The 22,966-nt window shown below is 35.7% G+C and overlaps 1 protein-coding gene, 2 long non-coding RNA genes and 1 pseudogene across 3 annotated transcripts; 1 reads left to right on the forward strand and 3 right to left on the reverse strand.

The window, feature by feature from the left end:
- Positions 1 to 14,591, forward strand: LOC122332632 (integrin alpha-M-like). Its single transcript, XM_043229989.1, has 31 exons — positions 1 to 130; positions 2,085 to 2,190; positions 2,706 to 2,809; positions 2,969 to 3,039; positions 4,375 to 4,486; positions 4,583 to 4,713; positions 4,813 to 4,955; positions 5,097 to 5,247; positions 5,406 to 5,556; positions 5,667 to 5,740; positions 6,478 to 6,604; positions 6,692 to 6,831; positions 6,933 to 7,079; positions 7,184 to 7,387; positions 7,872 to 8,005; positions 8,095 to 8,231; positions 8,895 to 9,046; positions 9,200 to 9,331; positions 9,847 to 9,920; positions 10,435 to 10,576; positions 10,641 to 10,739; positions 10,816 to 10,895; positions 10,985 to 11,068; positions 11,554 to 11,632; positions 11,739 to 11,834; positions 11,919 to 11,999; positions 12,128 to 12,238; positions 12,336 to 12,449; positions 13,056 to 13,166; positions 13,253 to 13,327; positions 14,586 to 14,591. Exons 1-31 carry the CDS (start codon positions 91 to 93, stop codon positions 14,589 to 14,591), a joined length of 3,408 nt encoding a protein of 1,135 aa, XP_043085924.1. The 5' UTR covers positions 1 to 90.
- A 261-nt stretch (positions 14,592 to 14,852) lies between these two features.
- Positions 14,853 to 21,301, reverse strand: LOC122332624 (annotated as a pseudogene).
- A 127-nt stretch (positions 21,302 to 21,428) lies between these two features.
- Positions 21,429 to 22,214, reverse strand: LOC122332625. The gene is made up of 3 exons (XR_006248504.1): positions 22,126 to 22,214; positions 21,827 to 21,951; positions 21,429 to 21,568 (listed from the first exon to the last, which is right to left on the reverse strand). It is a non-coding gene; the product is annotated as an uncharacterized LOC122332625 (long non-coding RNA).
- Positions 22,215 to 22,220: 6 nt separating this feature from the next.
- Positions 22,221 to 22,745, reverse strand: LOC122332626. Its single transcript, XR_006248505.1, has 3 exons — positions 22,648 to 22,745; positions 22,371 to 22,466; positions 22,221 to 22,257 (listed from the first exon to the last, which is right to left on the reverse strand). It is a non-coding gene; the product is annotated as an uncharacterized LOC122332626 (long non-coding RNA).
- Between the last annotated feature and the right edge of the window lie 221 nt (positions 22,746 to 22,966).

The following is a 22,966-nucleotide window of genomic DNA, read 5'->3' on the forward strand; positions in this document are numbered from 1 at the left end:
TCACATGCATCACTCCGCCAAAGATCCTTCACTCATACTTGCAGCTCAGTATCATATCGTAACGTATATTTGTCCACCCTTCATGCAGAAATGGACTGGAATTTCCTGTTGCCTTTGTGTTTATTTTACGGTAAGATCAACTTCTAAATTGGTCGCATAAGCTATGCTAAAATTCCCCTGCAATTTTATGATAGTAGCCATGCATTCATTTGTGTTCTTGCTGTGAACTGAACAGGTTGTAAAATCTATGAGATTTTCTTAAATGAATGATGATCTGCAAACAGGCATTCTACTGACTATAGGTAACTTGTCAAGAACATGTCAGCTCATTCTAACCCTACCAGTCTGCTAATACTCTGACACTGAATGAAAGTAAGTTTGACATGTAGGTGCAAAGTTACTTTTTGTCAACAGAATGTTCAAAAGGGACCATCAAAATAAAGTGAAACCCTTATTTGTTAAAAAATAAGCATTTCAATTTCTTATACATATATATACACATATATATATATATATATATATATATATATATATATATATATATATATATATATATATATATATAGAGAGAGAGAGAGAGAGAGAGAGAGAGAGAGATAGATATATATATAGATATATAAGCACATTTATAAATGTCACATAAATGTCAGAATTTAACTATGGCCTGACAAATTCTATTTATATGCAGTTTAAGGTTTAAGTCGCCAGCAATCTATTATAATTTTACAGTATTCATACTATGAAAATATTTTACAGCTTATTACCGTACAGCGAAATACAGTATAAATCTTTTTTTTTTTTTTTTTAATGTACAATAAAATACCGGCAACAGTCGCTGTGAATCTACAGTATTCATACTTTGAATTATTCAACAGCTTTTTAAATTTCTGTGATTATTTCTATTTAAATCAAATGGGTTACTTTAAATTCGCTCTTTATTGTACAAAGATGTTGTAATTAGATTTATAGTAAAAGCATTTTTTTCTCTGTGGGCCACACACATCTATTTAAAATGCATTATATTGAAAGATCTAAACAAACAAACACTTAAAGGGTATGAAAACACTTTAACATTTAGAATTTTTTTAACGTTTTTGGATCTGCACTACTTTTTTGACTACAGTGGCAACAACTGTGGTTGGTCTTTATCAGCTGGTCTATTTGATTTGATAGATTTTCATTCCTTTTGACTCCCGAGACATTTTTTTAAAGGTTGCATTGCTTTTGTTCTTTTTAGCACACTGTTACTTTAACTTAACTTTGTGGTTTAATGTGGCAAGATCAGTCTGTCAAAACGACACAGACAGAAACAAGAGGAAAGCCATCTGACCTACATAAAGTCCCACTAAAGGTCGACTGGGTTCTTCAATAGTGTGTAGACATGTGCATTCTATGTGGAGAATTTTTCTGGACGATCGCCCTTGTTCTCTTTGCATTTACATTTACATTTACATTTAGTCATTTTGCAGACGCTTTTATCCAAAGCACTTTGAGGTAACCTTCCCCAGGATGACCTTTGCACCTTCTTTGCGATTAACGCCAATGAAGCGACTGAAACCAGAGACCGAATGAAATGCTACGAAATGCTATATACACCTTGTAAGCGTAAATGTTAATAACTAGTGCTGATATCACAAGTTTTTTTGTTGTAGCATGTTTTTTGTATGATTTGGGAGTAAATGAATGTTTTTGCTGTATAGTGGCTTGTAAAGTGTTTGTTATCTGGCCCCTGTTCTGCTACTCATTGGTTCCTCAGCTGGCGGGGAGACTTTTCATCACAAGCCATTTAGTGGAGCAACGTTAAAAATTGGCTGTAAATTAACTGCAATTCCTTAAATGGCAAAATATTGCCCAGAGTGCATTGTTTTATGCAGTACATTGCTATTTTAATAGTATGTCGCTGTCAGATTATGGCCGTTTTTTAACATTTTTTTACGGTGTAGTCACTGGTCTGGGTTATAACTTTAATTCGAATAATTATTACAAATAAATCTTACTTTTCGGTGCAATATTTGCAACAAATTGTTACTGCGGAAAGTACTTCATAACTCATTTAAATACGTTTCCTTTCTTTTGCACGTTAGCATGCCATTCATTAACGGCCTTCAACATTGATCCTGTGACGTGGAAGACCTTCACAAACAATGAAAACACCGGCTTTGGCTATAAAGTGATACAGAAAGGCGCAAGGTGAGCTCACTTGAAATAACGCTTGAATAAAACAAGGATATTCGAACCCAAGACTGATGTGGATATCAAAGCCCTGGTGCGTGAAAAAATTATGAATTAAGTAAAATGAAATACTAAAATAAACATAAATCTGAGTTTCCATTTCATATCAGTTTTGTTTCTGCTTTTCATTTTAGTCAGAAGGTACTGCAAAGCAATTATATCAGTGCTTTACAAATAGCTGCTGTTGTCACTGTAACGCAGGTCGAGCGAGGCAATGCAAACTGTTCTAGTTAAAATGTTTTTCTAACTTTATTGTGGTGCAATTTGAAAGAAAACCCTTTGAATCCCACCAGTGGTTAAGTATTAATTTCCTCTTTCTGTAGACTAAAATATTTCGCAGCGTTGACAAAAACCATGCTGATGTCCACATTTCTGTCTTTCAATTGCTTCTTACTCAACCCTTGTACCCAGACAGGAATGCCACAGATTTCTTTTTTAGTCTGTTCTCATGTTCTTTCTGTCTTCTTCTCTAGTCTGCTTGTTAGTGATCCTTTAATACAATACAGTAAAACTCAGAGAGGAAAGATTTATGACTGTCCTGTCACCAGAGAAAACTGCTCACCACTGGTCTTTAATGGTACTTAGTTTTTTGCTAATATATATATATATATATATATATATATATATATATATATATATATATATATATATACACACACACACTTATATAATGCTTCCAAATATTTTATTATATGTATTATTTGTGATAATATTTCCTTTTTGTTATTCATCAAAGTTCCGAAAGAAGCTGTCAACATGTCTCTTGGACTTTCAATGTCTGTAAATCCTGAGTTTTCAACAGCCGTGGTAAGTTTCCAGAAAAGTTAGGACATTCTGTAAAAGCTAACAACATCAAGAAATTGCGATTTGCTATTTGTCTTTATAACCTACAATATACAGAATACCAAGACGTTTTCAATGTTTAAAACTCAACCTGACCCTAACCCTAACCCTCATTATTTTTACTGGCCAAAGTTTTGTTGCTGGGAAACTCCATTTTATATGGTTAACGTTACTGAATACTAAAATGTGCAATTTGCTGAAATGCGTTTTACATTTATATTCATTCATTTAGCAATTGCTTTCATGCAAAGCTTGAAGGCAATTAACAATGCAAAATGACAACTGCGTAATAGAGCCATAATAGACATTATGCAAATATGAGATATTTAAGAATGTTGTTATTATTATTATTATTATAAATCCTGCTTATAATTATTGCATTCGGGCAGCAGGGAATCACAAAACGGCAAACAGACCAGGAACATACTCGGCGGACTCAAACACAAGACTTTCAGACTTCATAACTATTGAGAGTCTGGGCACAGCTTATAAAGGGTGGAGATAATGAGGCACACTTGGAGGTGATTAGTCCTAAGTAAGGGGTTATGGGTAATGAAGTCCTGGGTGAAGAGAGGGTGCCCTCGGGTGGCGATCAGACAGAGCCACAGAGGCCTGATTGTGACACAGGTAGTTCAGTAAAAATATGCTTTTAATTAGTGTATTTATATAGCTTTTACCATTTTTTATTTATCACAAAAATAAGAATGTACTACAAATATATCTGCTCGCATTTAAAGCTGCGGTCCGTAACTTTTTCTGGTTGAATATGATCCAAAATAAATATTTGGGCAAGAACACAACCAGCCAGAGTTCAAAACTAACGCCTCCTTTTATAGCTTGATTTACAAGCGATTTAGCTTATAATAGTGTTTTGTCGTTCGAGTGGAACGAATACTGTAAACATAAAGAAGCTAGGCTGTCTCTCACATCAGCTAGAATAAATTATTGGGCGGCAGTTTGTTTAGACAATATTTGTTTTTCAGTTTCAGCTTGAAGCCACGTCTGGTATTTGCAAAGTGATATTTAAGGATTGCTAAGAAATGCTATTTCTAAAGATGTAAAACCACAGCCCTATCTTTATTTTATCTGATCTTATCTATTGCAAGACACGCCCCGAAGCCCTTTGCCTTTTGACTGAAGATTATTTATATTTTCAGATTGTTTTAGCAGAACATATAAAACAATAACTGATAAAAACGCAGTGTTCCAAAACAAAAATAAAGACGGTTACCTCTAAGTTTTACGCTAGTGTCCAGTTTAGAGTGTGTTATGTATGGCATTTGTCGTTTTTTCTCTCAGGTTTGTGGTCCGACCATACCTAAGAACTGTGACGTCACCACTTACAATGGCATGTGCTTTAAAATCAATTCAAAAAATTCTGTAAGCCAACCTGTGCCGAGGACTCTGAGAGGTACTTGTATTGATTCTTACCGTATATGACACGATTATTACTGCCGAGCAGCTTCGGATTGATGAAAATACGATTTTTTTTTTCCACCACCCGCAGAATGTCCAAAATCGCAAATAGATATCGCTTTTTTAATGGATGGATCTGGAAGTGTAAATGATGTTGATTTTTCTAAGATGAAGAAATTTGTTATAAAAATGATTAGAAGTTTTATAGACCAGGATGCAAAGGTACGGCAATCGATGCATTTATTATGTTCTAGACAATATATGATTTTAACACCAGTTTTACCGTCATGAACTTAATCTATCTATCTTTCTGTCTTGCAGTTTGCCGTAGCGCAGTTTTCTACAGGTTGTGTGATTCATGAGACGTTTCAAGTCAGAGATGTAAAGTACTGGGAAGCTGCAGTGACTTCGATAAAACAACAGCAAGGATGGACTTATACCGCAAGTGCTATAAGAACACTTGTGTAAGACATGCTTTCTGAGATTTTTTTAAGATTCCAGTTAACCATAACATAATTAAAAAGAACACATATGTTATACAGTTAATACATTATACAGCTGCATCAATAAACTATTATTAAATATTGCATATTGTCCATTAACAGGAATCAGCTGTTCGTTGGTAGCGGAGGAGCAAGACCATCAGCCAGAAAAGTCCTGCTTGTTATCACAGATGGTGAATCAACCGATTCAGCTTATTTGAGTGAAGCTGTTCAACAAGCACAAAAAAAAGATATAACACGTTACGCTATTGGGGTAAGATCGATATGTTGCCCTTCCTAAAGTCTTGGAAGAGATTTTAGTTCACCGTGTAAATTAAATGGAAAATGGAAATCATACATACGACGTGAGGTCGAATAAATTATGCCAGATGTTATAAACATTATATTTATGGAACATGACATTTTTCTTAGGTTGGAAACGCTTTTCGGAGCAATAATGCAATTAGGGAGCTGCAGAGTATTGCATCTTTACCCTCCGATAAGCATGTGTTCAGAGTCACTAACTTTGACGCGCTGGAAAATATCCGTGAGCAACTCAAAGAGAACATTATTGCCATCGAAGGTATGTTTGCGGAGAGGAAAAAATGTACCGTGTGCATTGCTCTGATTTATAATAGTCATGATAATAATAATGAGGTAGGTAACTGTGTTATTATTGTATTTATTGGCTAGGAACCCAGACCACTGGTGATTCATCTCGGATGGAGTTTGCACAGGACGGGTTTAGTGCGGCATTAACAACAAATGTAATTATATTACATTACACCAAACTTAAAAAGGCATCGTACGAAATTTAAAATATGAAATACATACAGGGTGCGTAGAAAATAAGAACATTTGGTTGCTTTGCAGCCTCAAACGTTTTACCCAGCTGTATTTACGGTGCAACTTAATATCCAAGTGGAAGAAAAATAGCACCAACAGCATGTCAGGGGAAAAAAATCACTGATTTAGTATTTGTCAATAATTTTCGAACATATTGGGGTTATATCTTTCATTGGATGTTATAAGTAAATATAGTTAGAATACAACAAAAACTGTCTTCATTTCAGGCTGCATGTATGATTAGGTTAGAATGCAGGTTAGAATTACACAAAAAATAAATAAAATAAAACAAAAATTAAAAACTGTGATTTACATTTTCACACAGTTTTCACTTTGCTGGTAAATTTCTGGAATAAATATAAAGAAACCCAAGTAACATATTGAAAAAGAAGAGACATAGCATAACCTCCATAACGTAAAAAAGTCACATGCAGCATTCATCCAGTTAATTATGCTTACCAAAAATATGCAAATAATAACATAATAACACTCAGTTGCAGGATGAGTTGTGAGTTTATGAATAGGATTAATTGAATGCGTGCTGTGAAACAAGATAAGCAGGATTCTGTTTATAGTGGCCATTGGTTAAAAGCCCGAATTATATCTTCTATGCTTCTAATACGAGCAGCTGATCATCTCTCTAATATTATGTATTCAGAAAGATATAACGATGACTGCAGTGGGAGCTTTCCAGTGGAAGGGTGGATTTCAGCTGTACTCACAAGATGATCAAATATCAAATGATAAAAAATTTAAAGAGGGAAGTCAGCACGACAGTTACTTAGGTAAGATCTCTTCTCTGACTGCGTATATATCAAAATGCATTCGTATATCAATACATCCAACTATTTTAACGTCTGTTTTATTTACAGGTTATTCCTTGGCAATAACGACAGTGTCGCAAACAAAGTATGCAGTCATGGGAGCACCGAGACACAAGCATGAGGGACAAGTTGCTGTTGCGAGCATTTATTACAGTCCAAGAATTTTACAAGAACTGGATTCTCCTAAGGTTATAGAACTCATATTTGTCTAAAATATTAGCACATCGCCCAAACAAGAGAAAGTAAGCTTGCATGTGAAACTATACAGCTTCCCTGTCTCTTTTCTCAGTCTCAGATCGGCTCATATTTTGGAGCTGAGGTTTGTGCAGTGGATGTGAACCGCGACTCCACATCCGACTTCCTGTTGGTATCGGCACCAACGTACATAGATCATGACCGGGAGGGTAAAGTGTTTGTTTACACCGTCAGTCGTCGGGTAAGGGATGGGGATTAGAGGTTTTAGACCATTTTAAAAATCAGTTCTGATGTACGTTTAGATTTGACTGTTGGTTTGCTTCCCGTTCTGGTCGCTCTTCACAGTCGTATTTAGTTTTTTCCGGTATGGAGCTGGTGGGAAAGGAAGGTCAGAAGGGTCGCTTTGGCTCTTCTCTGGCCAGCCCGGCAGATCTGAACGGCGATGGTTACGTGGATGTGCTGATCGGAGCTCCTTTAGAAGAAGACGGACAGGGCAGCATCTACATCTTCAACGGAGGAGCATATGGAATAAATTCCAAACATTCACAGGTGCAATGCTTGGGAAAAATTTTAATAAAAAATACAAATGATCAGTTAAACCCTCTGTTTTGGTACTTTTGCACAAGTGTGACCTCGGATCTCAAGACCAGTCTGGGGTATATTTGTAGCGATAGGCAAAAATACATTGTACGGGTCAAAATAATTCATTATTTTACATGCCAAAAATCATTAGGACATTAAGTAGATATCATGTTCCATAAAAATCCTGCTGTAAATATATCAAAAGTTTTATAGACAAGCTTATTTACAGCTGATATTAGGTTTTGTTTGTTGTTAACTATTATAAGCATCTGATATTATTGTTTAATCTCTTATTGTTTAATCAATAACTACAGAGCAACGTTCCAAGTGTTTATGTTTTGTTAGTGACGATTATAAAGTAATAGCGTCTTAACTTTTCTTTTCTGCCTGACGACCCTCCGTCCTGAAATCCTCTCTTTCTCCCTCTTTCCTTGCCTGTATGTGATGACAGAGGATCGCTGGGTCATCTTTGAAGCGAGGCTTGCAGTTCTTTGGCATTTCATTGAGTCAGTTCTCTGTAGACCAGAGCGGAGACAACCTTCCCGATATTGCTGTCGGGGCCATGGGAGAAGTTCTGCTTCTCAGGTGTGCTTTTGTTTGACACAGAACTCCAAATGTACAAAAATACAGATTCGGTCATGACCATTCTTATGTGTTACCTGTGAATCATTCAGGTCCAGACCCATCGTAAATTTGGAAACCAGGGTTACTTACAGCCCACCTAAAATATCAACCGTTGAAACAGAGCAGTCGCTGAGAAACACCATGAAAGTGTGCTTCACCATGAGGCCATACAGCCAAAGCATAAGAGGTTTATCCAATATGAGAAATATTATTTCATGTTGTACAATGTGTAACGTCATAGTGGTGTACCACAATATTTAAATGACAATCCATAATCAGCAGCATTGGCTGACTTAAGCTTTTAACACAATTTTATTCACTAAACTACATTTTTTTGTTAGAAATGACTACAATTTTGGGGGTCAGTTTTTTTGGCAACACTTTATTTCGATAGCCCACTTCAGTCATTCAACAGCCACTACATCTATAGTATTAGTAGACTGCTTAATATCTTTATTTTGAAGGGTCCACAACATACTGACTATCAGAAACTTTGCAAGTATATGTTAACTTATTCTACTAACACTAAACCTGCCTAACAATCCACTCTGAGAGTTAGTAGACAAAGTTACTTATAGGCATATAATTTCTAAAGTGGACTATCAAAATAAAGTGTAACCATTTTTAAAAAAATTATTTTATTTATAATAAATAAAAACATTAAATGACATAAAAAGCACTTTAAAATTATTCAAATTATAAAAATACATAACAATATTACTGTTTTTACTGTAATGATTGCAAACGTTGTACTATATTTATATAATAAATGTTAAAATATTACCTCTGACTTAAACGGTACTGCATTTTAATTAAACAAATAAAATGTCTATTTATGTTTATTATCTAGACTTGAGAGCAAATATTAATTACAACATAACGCTGGATGCCAAGCGACAGAAATATCGAGCATTTTTCTCATCCAAAATTCGCATCTACAGTTTCACAAAGAACATTAAGCTCAATGAAGAAGCTTGCGAAAATCATCCTTTCCTTATAGACGTAAGTCAACATTTTTTCATACTTTTAAATATCAGTCTGTTATTCTGACTGTAAGAAATAATGAGAATAAATAAGTGTTGTACTTTCTAATAATAACTCAAACTGAAAATCGTGATTTTATGGCACACGCATGTCTGATATGTATCCCATCAGGCTTTCCCAGAAGATGCTCTAAACCCATTGTCCAATCAGTTAACATTCACTTTTGAGGGTCTACCAACTGCCTCACTGCAAAACATAAGACCACTACTGCTGCCGGGGATAAAGACCACCACAGACCACAATGTAAGAGAAAGCATACCAATTTTAGTTTCAAGTGCAATGCCACACGTATCTTAGGGATAACTAACCACTATTTACTACATGCCGTCTTTAAGACAGTCTTTCCTTCTGTTAGCAGGTGTTTTGAAAAATGTCTATGCTTGTGATTACAACGAAACTCTGGATTTTATTGAAACATTGAGCTGAAACATTCTTTAAAAAAGTTTCTTTTAGAAAGAAAATCATTTGGAATAAAACAAGATTTGACACAAGGTGAAAAAAACACCTCTGAACAGAACACTAAGTTCACCTTTAAGTGTTTTGCGTCGTTTATTTGACTAGGCCCTCTTCATCTACTTTTAGGACAAGGGAAATCTGATTAAGTTTGGTGTCACATTTATGCAGAAATAGAAAATTCACAAAAGGGTTCACAAACTTTTAAGCAGCATTGTATATCTAAACATAGTAACTTCTACATGTCTAGTGTAACATGTGATTTAGTTGTCATTTAATGTTTTCTTAATATCTTCATTCCACAGCTGGACTTTGAGAGAAATTGTGGACATGATAACATTTGTGTTGATGACCTCAGGATGGATTTAAATTTCTCTGGGTGAGCAAACATTACGTTTAACCAAGAAATTTAGTTTTTTTTTCCTCCAGCCTCATGCTATTTCTTTTTACAAAGACATTTTTTTCTATTATCATTATTATTATTTTGTATTGATCTCCACTTAAGGCGAGTTTAGAATAACCCAATGGCAGATTTATTTAAACAGTGATTTATTATACAAACATAATTCAATACAGACCTGACTTGACTTGACTTGACTTGACCCAAATTCTCCAAACAGAGGATATAACTCCAATATGACATGGGGCAATATATACTAAACAGTGAAAATTACATGACATGAACAAACCAGTGAACATGAGGGCAAGGGAAGCACAGACACAATCAGATTACAAAATAAAAGACATAACAATGAACAACACAAGGAAGCCCAAACAAAGCCCAAACCTTCTGTTGCATATTATCATTATTATTTTACGATCCTTTAGGATGAAACAGCGTCAAAGTCCGGAATCAACCTTGTTTTTTCTCTTTTTTTGTTTCTGCATTCCAGATCTACAAATATAGAGGTCGGCATCATGCAGGAGATCAATGTGACAGTGTTTGTGGAAAACAGAGGAGAAAACTCATACAATACACTCTTCACCCTCAGCTACCCCTTTGGACTATCCTACAGAAGAATCACATCTAAACAGGTAAAGATGGCAGTTATTGTTACCGAACGATGGTTTATGCATGCGCCGCTTTCCGTTTGAGCAGGGCAGAGTGGAGTGCTTATCTACCGACAGTGAGCAAAAAGGCTCATTTGGAGAGACCACCTGCCACATCAGCAAACCCATCCTCAAAGCAAACTCTCGGGTGAGGTCACTTTTAAAATAGCCCTGTGCATTTTTCTTTTTTTAGCGCTACTCATTTTCTCTGTGCCCACTTCTAGGCTGTGTTTCACATAACATACAGCATCAATAAAGAAAGCAGCTTTGATCAAAAGGTCACATTTAATGCTAGTATGAACAGGTACAGTATGACACATTTGATGGTTGAGAAACTCTTCACATATGAGAAATTGATAAGTAGTACTAACAAAAACCTTCCGTCGCTTACAGTGGGAACAATCACGCTCAAACCAGCGAATTATTCAAAACGAAAAGCATTGGTGTCAAATATGCCATCTATATTGCCTTAATAAGGTTAGTGCTCTGTTCCTCTACAACAGACATTAGCATCCAGATATGGTAATGGATTTTACGTTTCCACTTGATGGTCTGGGTAAATCTGGGATTTTTTCTGGGGTAAATCTGGGAAATTTGATGCTTAATTTAGGGTTACATTTAACATAAAAAGTTTAAAAATGATAAAAAATGATGCTGTAGTTATTAATTGGCTGATAAATCTCATTAGACAAGAATTAATGTAAAGAAATCCAGTCAGTTTAGTCTTTATTTTGCTGATTATTTGATAAAGATGTATTTATAGCATACCTTTATACCTTTAAGTTCTGGGATCTTGGTATTATATAGTATTATTATTTGCATGGTTTACCAAATAAATGCAGGAAATTGTTTACATAAAAAAATACATCTTAAAGATTCCACATTTTTGACCAGCAGTGTGTGTGTTTGTGTGTATATGCTATTATTAAATAACCGTCTTACGCATATACCTTTTAAATAAGGCATGAAGATTCAACCCTTTACATAAATTTTACTGCACAGAAAGCTGAAACCTCTAAACCAGTCAAGCAAATACTAAAGGTACTGAAATACAATTCGCACACTTCCATTCGACGAACACAAAATGCAATTAAATAAAGATGATCTCCTCCAAAACTAGAGTTCACTATTTCTTGTCCTCTTTCAGGTTGAAAATGACTTTAGAGAACTACGTTTCAAAGTTTTCCTCAGAGTACCAATGATGTTGGGAGATAAATCTATCTGGACTAATAAGAGCATGCAGGTAAACATGACGTGTGATAGAAAAGGTCCACATTGATGCATATTTATCATAAAAGAAACAAACACCTAGTGTATGTGCTTTTAGATTCCAGGCTGTGTAAAACAGAGGGATAAGCAGCCTGACGTAACAAATTTTGTAGAAATAATTAAAAGAGATCGTGTGGTGGTGAGTGATTTATATTAATCTAACATAAACAAGTCCATAAAATGTAACTTTTTTATCTTTTCTGAGCATTGACCACTGCTCCCGTCTCTCTGGATGTGTGTGTGTGTGTGTGTGTGTGTGTGTGTTAGAACTGCACTGTGGCGGTGTGTGCCGAGTTCAGCTGTGATGAGACACTCTTAAAGAATGAAAGAAGATTTTATAATATAACCGGCAACGTGAGCTTTGGATGGATTGAGCAGGTTTATGACATTTAAAGCAAATTCATATCATAAAACTGACCATATATTCATATTTTTTGTGTCATCATTTCTTAATGTCATGATCTGCCTCTCTTAGACCGGACTCAGAGCTGCCGTTTTTCAGCTGGTCAGCTCAGTATCTATGGAATACGACAACAGCAAATATGTTTTCTTTTCATCTGATTCTCAAAAATCTGCACCATCCATTCAGGTAATATATATATATATATATATATATATATATATATATATATATATATATATATATATATATATATATTTTACAAATTAGCCAAAAATGTTTATAAAATAACATTTAAATGTTATAGAACTTGAAAAATAATAAAATTAAAACCTAAAACTATACAATTATAATTTTCAATATCTATGTTATATATACCTTATATATATATAACATATGCATGTCATGTATACCTTTGCAACCAAAATGTAAACCATAATAATATATTTATGGAAAGATTGTCAGAGGTAATATTGCATTAGTCATGGGCCGCGGAGCTAACCAAAAGGAGGGGGGCCCCGGGGGTGGTGGGTTTTGTGTTAATTCTAATATTGGAAACAGTAGTAAACATTTTCATTAACGTTTTTAATATTGTCTTTTTCAAAGGTTTAACTGTGTTACAGAATCACCGTCAGGAACGAGATCACATGTGATCGAATCGAGATTGCAATCTTTTAACGATTAAACGTGCATATATATGATCCACCTATGTATTTTTCTCAAATATAGCAAATACCTAAAAAGCCACTGCCCTTTCTGCGACCCATGATTAATGCACAGTGTGTGTTTATGTAGATCGCTACTCAAGTGGAGGTGTATGAGGAGGTGAACCTGACTAAAGAGATCGCTGGAGGTGTAATAGGAGGATTGCTGCTACTTGCTCTCATCACATTGGCCCTCTATAAGGTTAGGATACAGGACGTTCAGTTTCAAATGTTTCATTTTTACCAGTCTACATACCTTGATTTTTTTTCGAATGCTTTTTTTTCCAGGCTGGTTTCTTCAAAAGCCAGTACAAGCAGATGCTAGAGAATGCAGAACAAAGCCCGAAGAGGAACCGGCCACAAGTTAGGTTAAAAGATCAACCACAACAGTGCGGTATTAAAAATCCAAAGTTTGGCTTTACATGCGAGCGAAAACTGTTTTCCAGGACCGGCTTTATTAATGACGTTTATTGTATACATAGAAATATTATTGATATATGACTTGTGTCATAATCAAGGGATATGACAAGCTTTCCTTTAACAAACTCTGTTATATCTTTATTAAATAAAAGGACCTGCTGCACGTTAAAAAGTACTAATGCTTGAAACAATCTCATCAATGTCAAACTCAATCTTGCCATTTAAAGATTCTCAAATGTGTTAGCCATATCAGAATATATCTCGATTTTCGAATGTAAGCATTTTGCATCTTTATAGATTATGTTAGTTGATCTATAATTATGTATTAGACCCATCTTTTTGTATTTTTAAAAAGAAAAACATGTGGCCCAGTTTCACAGACATTGCTTAGCCTAAGTCAGGACCAGGCCATAGTTAAATTAAGAGATTTTAGCATATTTTTATTGATGTTGAGACAGAACAATGTATTTTAAGATATACTAGAGCACAATATTTTCATGCATTTTAGTCTGGGACTAGCCTTAAGTCATGTCCGTGAAAGTACGGATGTAAAGTTATTATTTATAACATTTTCATCGTACAGAAGAGAGAAAAAAACATTAACATTATCAATGAACGTTTTCAGTCTAGCCAGATTTAATAATCACTGTCACTGAAACTGTTTACATTGTAAAAAAATATATATTACTTGCATAAGGGCTTCAGTTTTCAGACTTTTAACAACTGTGAAAGCAGTTTACTCAAAACACAGACAACATGCATGGGGCTGATGAGTATGTTCAAACAAATAAATGTGATTAGACATCTTGTGGATATTTTTGCCACATGATAGTCTATTATGAGTGTTACACCACAAAAATTAAATTATGCAAATGATATGTTTACCAAGTGTATTGTATATTATACGTAAGTTAAAATGTGTCACGAATATGGTCAATAAACTTCCATTTGTTCTCAAGATGTCCTTATTCCCACATGGGCTATCACACCACACAGACATCACATTTCCCATACTCCATTGCACAGATTGGTTTCACCTGCATTCAATTACACACTCACCTGATTGCAACGCTGCATCCAGTCAAACACACGCTACATACTTTCACTCACTGCCGAGTATCTCTCTCCCAGTGATAGCTGCGATCAAAGGAGCCATCTGTGTTATTTAATTTAAGTCTAAGTCTAGTTTCTCTGTTCATAGCCCTAGTCTGTTTCATTTATGTTCTGACCTCTTGCCTTTGTATATTGGGTTAACCTCTGCCTTCTGTTTTGGACTTTGTTTGTACCTGTATGATCCATCACTCATGTTTAAGAATAAAAGCCTGCGCATGGATCTGCATACCTCACGTCTAGTCGGCTAAAAAGTATTTTAAGTACTTTAAAAGTATAACTCAAAAGTAAACTAAATTTAAAGGGTGTAAAGATATACAAAGCATAAACGGATTAGGAAATAATGTATTTTTTGCTACATGAATACTTGTGACATGTTGATAGAGTAATATTCCAAACATCAGTGGAGATTAACTTCGAAAAAACTTTAATAACAAACTCAGAGAAACATCACCAATCTCTATTATAACTGAGAATGGACAGAGACAAATGGAGAACTGAGGTTTAATTAAAGGTAGCAACCAATGACCTGATGAGCTAATGAATGAGGCAACAGGTAAACAGAATAATTAATTCAACAGATTGAGAAAGTAGGTCATGGGGAAAACAATTAAATATGTTTCATACAAGATATGGCATGACAAAAATGAACTGATACTCATGTATAGGACACATTTCCTGTCACAGTTTCCTCCCTTGTGTCTGTTAACTAAATCAAATATATTTTAAGAACTTATTCTTTTTGTATATGTAGCCTATTGTAATGTAATATAGCCTAATGTTTATTGTTTTCACATCTAGGAGGGAAAAAATGTAATTTATACTACTATCTGTTCAAAATAAATGAAGTAACCGTGCATGGTATATTTGTTGTTTTTCTCCTGTTGTATCGAACCTTGACCTGTACCGTGACAACTATGTATCATGCCACCCCTAATTAATATACACATATAATAGTGTCTATATATACACTATATTGCTGCTATACTTTTGAATACTTTTGGCAATATAGTGTATGTATATATATATATATATTTAGTGGCACATGATCATTCAGAGATCATTGTTATATTTGAAACATATTGTATTATTTCTTCTTGTCATATTTGATACATTCCTGATGATTAAAGGTATTTGCCCCAAATGTATCTTTACACATAAAATTAAGTATTGCTAAAAGTAACAGCAAATATGATAGCGAAGAATTTTGAGTAGGAGTTGTTGCAGAAGATCTAATGTTAGATACTGAACCTATTAATGAGGAAGGAGGAGGAAGACCCGGACAGCTGTAACTGTAGTCAGGATCAGCTTCAGCGGAGGTAAACTGCACAAAACCTGGAGGATCACTGCACACAAAAGAGCTGATCCATTCCTGATAGCGTGATACTCTGGTGTACACACCAGGAAGTTCAGGTCCAGCACAGACAGTCCCAAAGCTAACAATACCAGACTGAACCCATACAGAGCTCTGCATGCTCACCATCGGACCTCCTAAGTCCCTCTGAAAATACAAATCAATACATACAATGTAGAAAGTAACGTACACCATTTTTAGTGTCAGTAAGATTTCGCAGCATGCTGTTTGTGTAAAATGCACCTTTGGTGATCAAAACATTAAAATCTTACCAACCCCAGAATTCTCAATGGTAGCGTATGCAGTAACATATACACTACCTAACAACATTATATCACTTAAAATTAAAATTACTTAAATATTTCAAAGAATGTAATGAACCTCAACATTTTTCAAGCCTATTTATTCTTCATTTGAGTGTTTCTGTACCTGACACGAATCTTTGCCTCCTTCCAGGACACCAGCACAGATCATGTTGTCTGTTATATTTCCAACTCCATAGAGACAGTTGCACTGTCTGTTACCAATTACAGAACCTCTACTTCCTGAAGAACTTGACGGGACGGAGGAGCCACTGTATGGAAAACATTAGATGTTACTTACTCTCTATAGTCATTGAGTATCCTGTTTTACCTAGAAATATGTCATGTTACAGATAAAATACTATTCCTAATCCCATATGATATAACTAAGAGGTAACAGGAATGAATTCTCACCTCCTTCACTAATGTTTCCCCATCCAGTGATCCAGCTGTCTGTGCCGCTGTTGAACACACTGTTATAAGCTGCTAGACACACGGGTCTGATGTAGTCGGTGAAGGTGACGGGTGTCCTCAATTTGAGAAGAGCGATATCGTTTTCGTTTGTCAAATTGTTGTAACTGGGATGTTTGATGATTCTCCTCACATATCTGAACACTTCATTGGGGCTGAAGACTCCCTGGATCTGTCGCCCCAAAACCACAGTGAAAAAAGAGGTGGGATACCTGGGAAAATTAAAGAATAGACAGAGAGCAAGTGAGTCAAGAAGAGTTTCTTTCCTGACATATGAAATAATAGTCAGAAATCAAATTTTCAATGGAACTAAATTGTTTTATATATGGAATATTGTTTTATTTTTTGTACACAGAGCCTGATCTCATGAGAATGAGACTTTGATCTACTGTGGTGCTCAACTTCTCTGTCTCTGCCTCAACACTCCTCCTGCCTCCAGCTGCGCTTGGTTCCTGAGTCCCACTGGCTCCACCTCAGCCTGCTGAGCCCCAGTTTCAACTCTTATAGTCCCTTCATGACCACATAGACTCTGTGAGTCTCTGAGAGTCACTCAACCAGAAATACTCCTATCAGATCATCCATGTAGGGAGCTTAACGTGTACAGGTCGGCAGATCTGGTTTCATCTATTAAGTTACCAGTGTTTACTAACAGTAAAAGGGTGTATATGGCCTGTTGTCCACCTCCTTCATCTCTGTCTCCATCCGTTGCCCTCATGGTTTTGTCAGCCATCATGTCACCTCCCTTCTTTGATTCTGCTGTGGGCCTTCTTTTAGCCGAGCTCTGAGTCTCTGCTTTGTTCTTCTCCTGCTCTATTCTTCTCCTCTGCTCGTCACATGATCTTGTTGAGGCCCTCTCCACCATGGCTTCTCCTGGTTTGCCTACTTTTCCATCTCCAAAATGGTTCCCCCTGCCATCACTTCTTTCAGTCTCTGCTTTTCTCCCACCCCCTCCCTCCTCAGCTGGATCTTTTGCAGCACGGGATGCAAAGTTTTGATCATGTTGGATATTAAGGAACCTTAGAAATGTGTATATCAAATATGATACAGTAGGCTTTAAACAGATAAATCAGTTCCTCAGTTGAAAAGAAGTAGTTGAATGAGTTTACCCAAGAACACAACGTGCAGCAGACAGCACCCATTCTTTGTTGATGAGAGAACCTCCACAGATGTGTCTGCTTAGCAGAAGAAGACTAGCCTGCCAGGGCCAGCGTCCGGCTGAAGCGTTCTGACCTCCTACTATCCTGCTGCTGGTGGTAACTGGGGTTATTCCACACATCAGAGCACTAGAAACATCATCTGAGGAAGCTGACACAAAAAAACAATGATGCTTTTACTCAATAACTTCTGATGTGCCACTGCTACAGACCGCATCATGCACCTCATTTTAAAAAAAGCTTTTGTTAATGTTTAGTTCCTGGCTCAGCAAGTACATTTTTAATAACTTTGCTTTAAAAAAAAATCCCACATCAAATTATTATGATTCATCCTTATTATAGTATTAATGTACAGTACCTTGTGAGTTAGTTTTGATACAAGATCCTACAAAACAAAATAAAGGCATGTTACATGCATTTCTACCTAAAAGTCTCTGACAATCACAATTTAAAGTAATAAACAATGCATGTTTTCAGACAAAATAATACATTTAGATATCTGAAAATTAGATAAATTAGAAATGTAATAAACTCAAATATGTACAGTACCATTGTTTTCTGATGAACTGTCAACTCGGAATACCCATCTACCCTTGACGTTGACATTGCTTGTGTATGGCAGATTTGCGTTGTTAGAAAAAGGAATTGAAAAGAAATTAGTAGAATTAACTGTGTCAAACCCGGACTGAAAAAGAAAGGGAAAAAAACCCATTAAATCCAAAAACATTTCTTACAGCTAAAGATCGTAAACTGGGTTTATACAATATTCTGACACATTTTCCACACAACTTTACCTCTACGCTTTGGATGCGAGTGATAAAATCATAATGCATGAGAGTAAATGACATGTTTTTGCCAGACACCAAAACCACTTGGAAAGTTGATTTCTGGATGAGAGTGTAAATTCTATATTATTGCAAGCATCATTTTGGATATTTCAGAAATTTCAGTATGCAGTAATGCATGTTAACTGAAAAGAGGAACTTACCGCTCACTGTTTCCATAGTATGGTACTTTATCCCACGTAGCAATAAAAACCCAAGTGGCAGAGAAGTTCAAGTTGGGAAAATATTTGTTTATTTCTCTCGATGCCCGATTCAAGAGACAAGCATCTGTTACTTGTCGGTAAGAGATAGTTCCTTGTTCACTATTATTAATGTCTGTCCATAGTGGAGCGATGATGTCTGTAGATGAGTAATCAGGAAAATAGTAGGGATACCACTGATAAAATGGCCCATTAAAAGTCAGGTCTCCATTATTATTCACCTGTAAAATCAAAAGTTTTAGCTTGTATGTGGAATATGTATTTATGAATGCAACGTATGTCACAATGTTTCTTACAAATATTTTGTCATATACACGGCCAAAGTACACAAACGGCTGCAGAAGAGGAATCGGTGGAGAACTTCCATCATCTGACCGAGGACACATCTCATCCTCTTCATCTCCATATGGGTAGAATACTCTAAAATGTGAAAATATTTGTGGGAGCATTAGGGATGGCATTTTATAAGCATCAAAATGACTATTTTTGTTTTACTGTTATGTAATAACGTGATATTGGGTGTATTAAATGGTGAAGTTACCCTCCTCAGGTCCACCATCAACACGGTAAACACCCAGCGCCCCGGGACATTGACATTACTGGAGTTGAACAGCTTACTTTCATCAGGCACAGGGATTGAAAAATAATCTGTTGAGTTTATTGTGTCATAGCCAGCCTATAAGTAAATAAAAATGTAATTAATAAATGAAATATGACCAATATGGTGGTCTTTGAAATGTTTTATTTTCTAATTCTACTAAAAAAACATTCAGGGTCCTTAATGTCGTTTAGGAAGATTTTTATTCTGTCCAACCTGAAACCTCTGATCAGTTGAGGAGATATTTCCATAGTTCATTATGACAAAGGAAAGAGTGCTGCAAATGACTAGAACAACTTGAAAGGAGGATTCTAGGAAGAATCCAGTAAAAACATTAAGTTTCAATGAAAACACAGCTATGAATTGTTTATAGTCAAAACTAATTTAAGCTAAATGTATGTAATCCATTAAATAAATCTGACATATAAGAGTGTATAAGTTTCTATCTCTGCCTAAATTTACATTAAATGTAGGTTTAAAAAAGATTAAAACAATCATTCAATCCACATACCATATTGGGGCTATTCCATGTAGCAATGAAGACAGTATATACTGAGAACCCAAACTGAGGGAAATACTGTTTGATATCATTTCTCGCCCGGTCCAAAATATGTCCTTGAGTTACAATGCAATAGGAGATGCTTCCAAACTTTGCCCAGAGTGGAGCTATAATGTCTCTAGTAGAGTTGGCAGGAAAAGCCTTGGGGAGGCTTTCATAAAATGGTTCAAACGTCAAATATCCATTATTGTTGACCTACAGTAAAGATTTGAACATTTAACTGAAGCAACACGACTTGTAATATAGCAATGTACTTCAAATGTAATGTGATTAACATAACATCTTACATATATGTTATTGTATTTGTGTCCAAAATACAAAAATGGATACTGCAAGTGCAGAGCTGTTAAGTTTGTATTACTTTGACATGGATCCTGAGAGTCCTGATAGCCAACTGGATAAAAAGGAGCTGGAAAAAGAAAAAAAAAAGATAGCGTCATTATGGACTTGGTACAGAACATACTAAGTTTAAACACCCCAAAATGAATTTGTGGCAGAGCTGACACAAAAGAGCATACACATTTGGCATCCAGTGGATACTTCATAACGTTAGGGTTGAACCACTGATGGCAGATAGACTATTTCGATGATGTCTTTCACACTTTTCTGGACCCTGACAGTGATATTTACTTCCCAGTCACACACAGTCACAAACCTAATGGCTTTCATCCAGCATATCTTAAATTGTGTCCCAAGGATGAAGCAGCATTTATGAGTTTTGAAGTACATGAGGTTAAGGGATTACAAAAGACAAAATTTCATTTTCGGGTGGAGTCTCCCTTTAACTGCATTCCAATGAATTGTTCCACATCTCAAAAAACAAACTATTAAACACGATATGCAACAAATGATGTGTATTTTTAAGTATTAAATTATTGTACCATTGTTGCCCGATACATGGTCAACACGAAATACCCATCGACCAATGATGTCGACATTGCTTGTTTGTGGCAGATTTTCGATGTCAGAAACAGGAATTGAAAAGAAATTTGTAGAATTAATTGTGTCAAAGCCGGACTGTCAATGAAGAAAACAAGGAAAAAATCCCATTAAATACAAAAACATTTCACACCGCTAAAGATCGTAACCTGGGGTAACAATATTTTCATGTTTTTCACACTTCTTTACCTCTACACTTTGGGCGGAGTGATGACATCATAATGCATGAGTGCAAATGACATGTTTTGCCAGACACCAAAACCACTTGGAAGGTCGACTCCTGGATAAGAGTGGAAGTTCTTCATTAATACAGCATCATTCTGGATATTCACAGAAGATATGTGACAACAGAAAACTAAAAGATTTATTTACCGCCTCACTGTTTCCATAGTATGGTACTTTATCCCACGTAGCAATAAATACCCAAGTGGCAGAGAAGTTTAAGTTGGGAAAATATTTGTTTATGTCTCTTGAAGCCCGATTTAGAAGACGCAGCGCCTGTTACTTGTCGGTAAGAGATGGTTCCTTTCTCATTATTATTAATGTCTGTCCATAGTGGAGCGATAATGTCTTTAGTCGAGTATTTAGGAAAATAATAGGGTTGATACTGGGAAAAAGGCTCATCAAAAGTCAGGTCTCCATTATTATTCACCTGTAAAAAAAGCCAGTCTGCATGGTTATTATCTGTCTGTTACGATTTCAGTCTATGTTCCTTCTGTTTTAGTGTTCATGGACTATTATGGCCCTGCTTATGGTTCTGCCCGCCTCAGACTCTTTTCAACTCTTTTTCAACAATTAAACTTTTTATCCCATTATCCTATATGAGAAATATTATATTTACAGTAGGCTACCAATCTGCTGATAAACAGCAATCTACTGGAATAGTCATGAATATCACAATGCTCCTTACAAATATTTTGTCATATACTCGGCCAAAGTACACAAACGGCTGCAGAAGAGGAATCGGTGGAGAACTTCCATCATCTGACTGAGGACACATCTCATCCTCTTCATCTCCATATGGGTAGAATACTCCTAATGTTTCCAATAATATTCTTATGAGGCATGTTTAACATTTTAAAATTGACATTTTATGAGCATAGAAAAATATTGTATGTTATTTATATATTTATTTATTGTGCTTTATGTGTTATTCATTTTATTTATTATTATTAATGTAATGTTTTATATATTAAACGGTGACCTTACCCTCCTCAGGTCCACCGTCAACACGAAACACCCAGCGTCCCGGGACATTGACATTACTGGAGTTGAAGAGCTTACTTTCATCAGGCACAGGGATCAAAAATAATCTGTTGAGTTTATTGTGTCATAGCCAGCCTGCGAAAATCAAGCAATAAGTAAATAAACGTATAAGACCAGTTAATATGAAGGCCCCATTATTATCATATATATCTCAAAGTTTTGTAACAAGATTTTTTATGTTATCCAACCTGAAAACTTTCATCAGTTGAAGATACATTTCCGTAGTTCATTATGACAAAAGAAAGACTTCTGCAAATGACTAAAACGACTTGAAAGGAGGATTCCTAGGAAGAGTCCAGTACAAACAATAAGCTATAAACTCTCCATAAACAAAACTCATTTAAGCTGAATGTATGAAATCCTTTTAGTAAGTTTGATATTGTCAGAGATGCTTCATTTAAACTAATTTTCAAGTTTCTCCATAGATTTGTACTAAAGATCAATGTAACCTGTCATTTCACGTACCGTCGTGGAGCTGTTCAAGTAGGGCATCCAATTCCAAGTCGCAATGAACACCGTATAAACTGAGAACCCAAACTGAGGGAAATACTGTTTGATATCATTTCGCCCGGTCCAGAATATGGTCCCGAAAGTTACAATTCTGTAGGAGATGCTTCCTCTGACGCCACAGTCCAACTTTGCCCAGAGTGGAGCTATAATATCTCTAGTAGAGTTTGCAGGAAAGCCTTGGGGAGGCTTTCATAAAATGGTTCAAACGTCAAATATCCATTATTGTTGACCTACAGTAAAGATTTGAACATATAAGTGAAGTAACATGACCCAG

Source organism: Puntigrus tetrazona, unplaced genomic scaffold (genome assembly GCF_018831695.1).
Source record: "Puntigrus tetrazona isolate hp1 unplaced genomic scaffold, ASM1883169v1 S000000130, whole genome shotgun sequence".
Taxonomy (NCBI): domain Eukaryota; kingdom Metazoa; phylum Chordata; class Actinopteri; order Cypriniformes; family Cyprinidae; genus Puntigrus; species Puntigrus tetrazona.

What these genes read in the sequence shown, in the direction of transcription:
- LOC122332632 (XM_043229989.1), top strand. Translation starts at nt 91, where the DNA reads ATGGACTGGAATTTCCTGTTGCCTTTGTGTTTATTTTACG. An exon ending in CTGAGTTTTCAACAGCCGTG is followed by an intron (nt 3,040 to 4,374) that starts GTAAGTTTCCAG and finishes TTTTTCTCTCAG; the next exon opens with GTTTGTGGTCCGACCATACC. An exon ending in AATCTGCACCATCCATTCAG is followed by an intron (nt 12,450 to 13,055) that starts GTAATATATATA and finishes GTGTTTATGTAG; the next exon opens with ATCGCTACTCAAGTGGAGGT.